The sequence below is a fragment of the Acipenser ruthenus genome, chromosome 1 (genome assembly GCF_902713425.1).
Source record: "Acipenser ruthenus chromosome 1, fAciRut3.2 maternal haplotype, whole genome shotgun sequence".
In the NCBI taxonomy this organism is placed as follows: Eukaryota; Metazoa; Chordata; class Actinopteri; order Acipenseriformes; family Acipenseridae; genus Acipenser; species Acipenser ruthenus.
The window spans coordinates 80471864-80477211 of record NC_081189.1 but is presented as its reverse complement, the minus strand read 5'-3'; the positions used below and the strand labels follow the sequence as shown (position 1 = coordinate 80477211).

General features: G+C 32.5%; 1 protein-coding gene across 3 annotated transcripts in view; it reads left to right on the top strand.

Annotated features, from left to right (window-relative positions):
• The first annotated feature begins 298 nt into the window (after nt 1-298).
• LOC117421498 (pituitary homeobox 2) overlaps nt 299-5348 on the top strand; it is a 17327-nt gene continuing 12277 nt past the window's right edge. The window contains exon 1 of one of the 3 annotated variants that reach the window (XM_059030713.1): nt 299-415. Coding sequence is in view for 1 of the 3 variants with exons in the window: in XM_059030697.1 (XP_058886680.1) it covers nt 3371-3414 (44 nt within the window). In the remaining 2 variants the exon portion in view is untranslated. Of the gene's footprint in view, nt 416-3120; nt 3763-5348 lie in introns of those variants that run through there. The other 2 variants (XM_059030697.1, XM_059030704.1) reach the window with 2 other exon arrangements.

Genomic DNA, 5348 nt, shown 5'->3' with positions numbered 1-5348 from the left:
AAAGACAGGTAGATGCGTGTTGTGCCAGTGACATACGGTGCCATAACACATGACTTCTGCAACTAAAGAAGAAAGTAAAAGTTTTCCTGAATTTTACAAACAAATGTCCTGGGTTGACTGTATTGCTGTCAGCAGCGGTATTTGTGTAACGTAGTTGATGCGGTAATTAAGAATTTGGTGAAGGCTCGGTCAGGTCACCTTTCTCAGATCAGAAACCCATCAGAAATTCTTTCAAGTGTCCTTCTGCGCCGCCAAAGATGACAACAGCAAATCGATAAGTGTTTGAAATGAAAGAGGCTGCAGGCTAGCCCCCGGGGCTGAAGATGTCATCGCGCCAGTCTTTTCTGAACTTCTAGCATTCCTTTGCACCTTGTTTGTGAGAAAAGAAGCCTTTAGTTCTATTCTGCAGATCAAGGTAAGTGTACAGTTAGTGTAACAACATGCTTCCAAAAGGCTATCATTTATTTCTCAGATATAATCAAGTATAGTCTTGAGGTTTAACGTGACGTGCCATAAGGCATCAGTTGGATATCTGTGTTTTCTTCATCATATCCTTGTTACAGCAAGAGCCGTACTTTTTAAATAGGGTGTACTAATTTTAGCTAAGTATACAAAGACCATTGCTGGTGTATTGGTCGCAATGAGAGTAAAACGGTACTGCTCGAAGATATAAAAAAAAAATACAAAAAAAGTAACATAGCTAATGGGCGAGTGAGGAGTTGTTTATAGGTCTTCAGTTCGGCTGTGTAAACAGCAGGGCGGTGCACGACAATAATTTAACCTGCGGATCACTCACCCACTTTATACCGATGTGCTAATTAGTTGTGATTGTGCATAAGGATCAGTCTTCAAATAGGTGTGGGAAATCTTCAGCACCATACTGATGATGTAGTCACTTATAGACAATTGTATTTAGCTCAAAGGTTAATTAAGCAGATACTGCGATTAAGACAGTAACGCAGGTGCTTTTGAATATAACGTGTATTGGGGATGCATGAAGCTGTTAGGGAGCTATACATGTTTGTTAACATAGTAAATGCTTCCAATTTTATTTGATCGGAATGATGATCAGTTTTTTTTTGTTTTGTTTTGTTTTTTTTACCAGTACACCATTTCATAGTAAATAGATTTTTAAACGAGTAGGATGAGGAACGGCCGAACAATCAACCCATTTCAATAATTTATTCTGTATAGTCATCATTCAAAATAAAAACGCAGTGTCGTTTTTTTTTTTCTAAGAATCGGATGAGCACCCCAAATTTAAGCTGCCCACGTGAGCCGTAGAGTCCATGAAATGTAGAGTGATGTATTATTAATCTTGTAGCACAACACTGCACTATTCTTAAAATTATAGCTGTCCTGTACCGTTTTTCTTATGATTGTGCGGATTCGTTCATATTTATATAATATATTTAATTATATATTTTACATAAAGCGACTACAAAAATAATAATACTTCCACCCTATATTGCAGATTTCCCATTTCCCACTGCCCCGTGATAGGATTCCCTTGTGATTGTGGGCATTAATTAGTTATTTAATGGGGGTATGACTGAAAATGTAAAATAAGGATTAGGAGCGCGAAACGTACGTCCGGCTCATTTGGCTCACTCGAGATGCGAATGAAAATCACTTATGTTTCTTTATAGTACATTTGCATTTCCCACCAGCTGCTCACTTCAGCTGCACAAACTATCCCATTTAACACATAAGACAGAAAATACATAGAGCCACGATTAATCTGATTCAACGTTTACCACCACCACCAATAATAATAATAATAATAATAATAATAATAATAATAATAATAATAATAATAATAATAATAATAATAATATAAACGTATTTCCCTTTAAGAAATAACATATGAACAAATTAATATAGTTTAGTTGGTGTGCTAGTTCTATCTAATATTTGAATTCAAAATGTGTTGTCTGTATTTATGCAAATATCGGCCTAAGGGTGCTTAAAATTAATTTATGGTATTGGCATTTTTCTTTTTTTATTATTTATTTATTTTTTCTTTTTTGTCTTCATTTTATAACAATCATGCAAATGAAAATTAGTTATTAAAATAAATACATAAATAAATAAAATAAGGACAATATTTTAAAAGGTGTGAACCAAAGAAGAGTTTTCGGTAATATAGCTGTCTCCTTGTCAGTCATTTGTGCTTACCTCCGGAAGAGGTCAACTGACTACACTGTCAGGTCAACAAATGAACGTGACAATAACCCCAACATATCTGTTGCGTTTTCTTTAATTCACAAATGTAAAAAATGAGATAATTACAATCACAAACTATAGCAATCATCACAATTATAATTATAATTAATAGTAGTAGTATTAGTAGTAGTCGTAGTAGTCGTAGTAGTACGCTGTAAAAAAAAAAGTAGCTCAATATTGACTTAATAAAACTGTATTTGTAGATTAATTCTACTGTATATTTCCGTATTATTTAAGGGAACATTTTTTTACAATAATATTGAACCACTTTTACCGTAATTTAGAAAAACTGAAGAAAAAAATGTATATATCTGTGTGCGTGTGTGTGTGTGTGTGTGTAATAAGTGTGACATTACAGTTGCTACAGTTAAAAGATTTATATATATATATATATATATATATATATATATATATATATATATATATATATATATATATATATATATATATAAACAATGGCCTAATGAAAAATGTTCATTGATATTTCCAAAACTGTATATGCTAAATAACACCACTATTATTATTATTATTATTATTATTATTATTATTATTATTATTATTATTATTATTATTATTATTAAATAGTTTTGTTTCAGACAAGACTTGCCAGATCTGCATGCAACATCACGGAAATAGTAGACTACTGTAGTAGCCAATTTATTTTATTTTGAATATGCAAGACTAACAGCGATTTATTATAAGCAGCAACTTTTTTATAGCCGTCATACCAGCATTGTTATTTTGGTAAAATAATAAGTGTGACATTACAGTTGCTACAGTTAAAAGACCCAGTCCAGGGGATGGAAATGGTCTGACTGATTGAGCGACTCCAGCTTTGTCAGGTTCAGTCATTCTTTCTAATTCTGCAACAAGAGGTTCATTGGAATCTCTCCATACGTCGCGTCTGTCTCAGTGGAGACCGAGATTGAGAGAGATCGTCGCAGAATCAAAAGACCTAGGCATCGTGCAGAAGTTTACTTTTATGTTTGGAACTAACATTTTGATGTAATCGTATCTCTGCCGCTGTATACTGCCACCGCTTTGGACTTGTTTTCCCCCACAATTCTCAACAAGAATAAGACACGCAAAAAAGAACCTCTACAGCTGGAAAGTACAGAGGCCATCCTTCCTGCGATTTGAGATAATGCAAGTCAACGAATTCGTTCCACTCTTAAAAATCTTCACAGGGTATGATTTGCAACTCTGATCTCTCTTTCACCGCTGTTAAAGTTACAAAAAAACAGTAGATAAGTGATTTCTTATGGGGGTTAGCTTTCCTATGTGCAGATTCCGGCGCCGGGTGTAAAGCACAGTTGCAGTACTGGGAGTAACGTGAAGAGGATGCAATCTCTTTGTACCATCCCCCAATCTCCTTACTTTTCCAGTACACAGGTCCTTGCGTTTGTTGTGTAAAAAGTAGCCTAATCCAGAAGTGGGAAGCACACAAAAGTCAGAGTTCGCCTGTTCCAAAACACTGCACTGTAAATAATAATTGCAATAAAATGATATTTTACCAGGTGGTGGGGCATGTACAAGGTAGGCCTTCATTTTATTGAATTTCTTTTTTCATTATTATTTATTTTTATTTTCAAGAATGTGTTTTATATAAACAATACTATTTTTAACTACTGGACTGTTAATAGCATGAGTTATTATTACTTGTACTGTTATAATTGTCACAGTTTTAAAATGTGTTAGAACCTATAACTTTTTTTCTGCGTCAAAAAAGTTTTGGCGTTCTTCACAAACCCAACTTATAATTGTTTTTAGGATGTATGCAAAAGAGTAGGCTATAAGCAGTAGGATAAGCTTAAAATAGCACACTTTTTAAAAATGCTTTCGGTATTTTAACGGCATACAGTGCCTATGTATGTATAGATGTATTTGTTAACAATTAAATACACATGTTGTACATTGTCAATATACCTAATAACCAGTGCTTTGTTTATTTTTTACATGTTACATATGTAAACGTATGCCCTGCATAACATGATTTAAACAGTTATTACATTTATTATATTTACACATTACAAAACAAAACATTTTTTTTAAATGTGTCTGTGGTGTTCTGTAAGTCATGTTTTATACAATGTCAATATAATGGGTACAGGGATAATAGTTCACTTCAATGCCAATTGCATTACACTGAGGTGAACACACGTTTTACAAAGTGTGCAAATTGATTCTCTAAATATATTGTGTAACAGTTGTTTATGCATACATTGACTAGCTTGTTCACTTTTTTTACAGTTCCTTTTTATTCACATACAGTGAAACTGCATTATTTGGTGGAAACGTAACCGCAAACACCGCTAATAAACTGCTATGTAAAGGCGATAGGTGTTGTTAGGAGGTCCAACTGCGGTTCAGTTATCTTAAGACAACAATCGATGCATGTTTGGTGATTGAATAACAATTGGAATAAAAGTAAGCATAGGTTTATAAATATATTTAATCTTTCAGATTTTTGTGCAGATTTACACACTATGACGAGAAAATGCACAGTAAAACCAAATTGAATTAAAAAAAACATAGATCGTATGGAACAGGTTATAAACACATTTTAGAATTTAATTTGATTGTTTGAGAAATTACTTAAGACTGTTAAAACATAACAGTATAAAATATACCAATACCAAAATGGGTTTATAATTTGTTGCATGAGATTTGTGCATTACAAACTAACGTTAGCACTCAATTGCTAACTCCGAGTAACGAGTTTTAAAAGCAGAACAGGGTGCTATTTCAAATGTAATAATAATAATAATAATAATAATAATAATAATAATAATAATAATAATAATAATAATAATAATAATAATATCTAAAATGTATGAACCTAACCTAAAATGTTAACATTCTAATCACTTTCAGACAGCAGTATTGGAAATATAATCTGTTTATTGCTGTTTCAGAAAACTACCAATATAATAAAATGACAACATAACAAAAACATAGCGTTCATGTTGTCATTTTGGTATTATTAATTAAACACAGCGTATCACATACATTACATGATTTATGAAAAGTTATTAATTTTATATTATATAATTGTATAACACTTTATACTTTATAAGGTTTTTTTTGGGGGGGGGGGGGGGGTTGGGTTTTTTTTTTTTAGA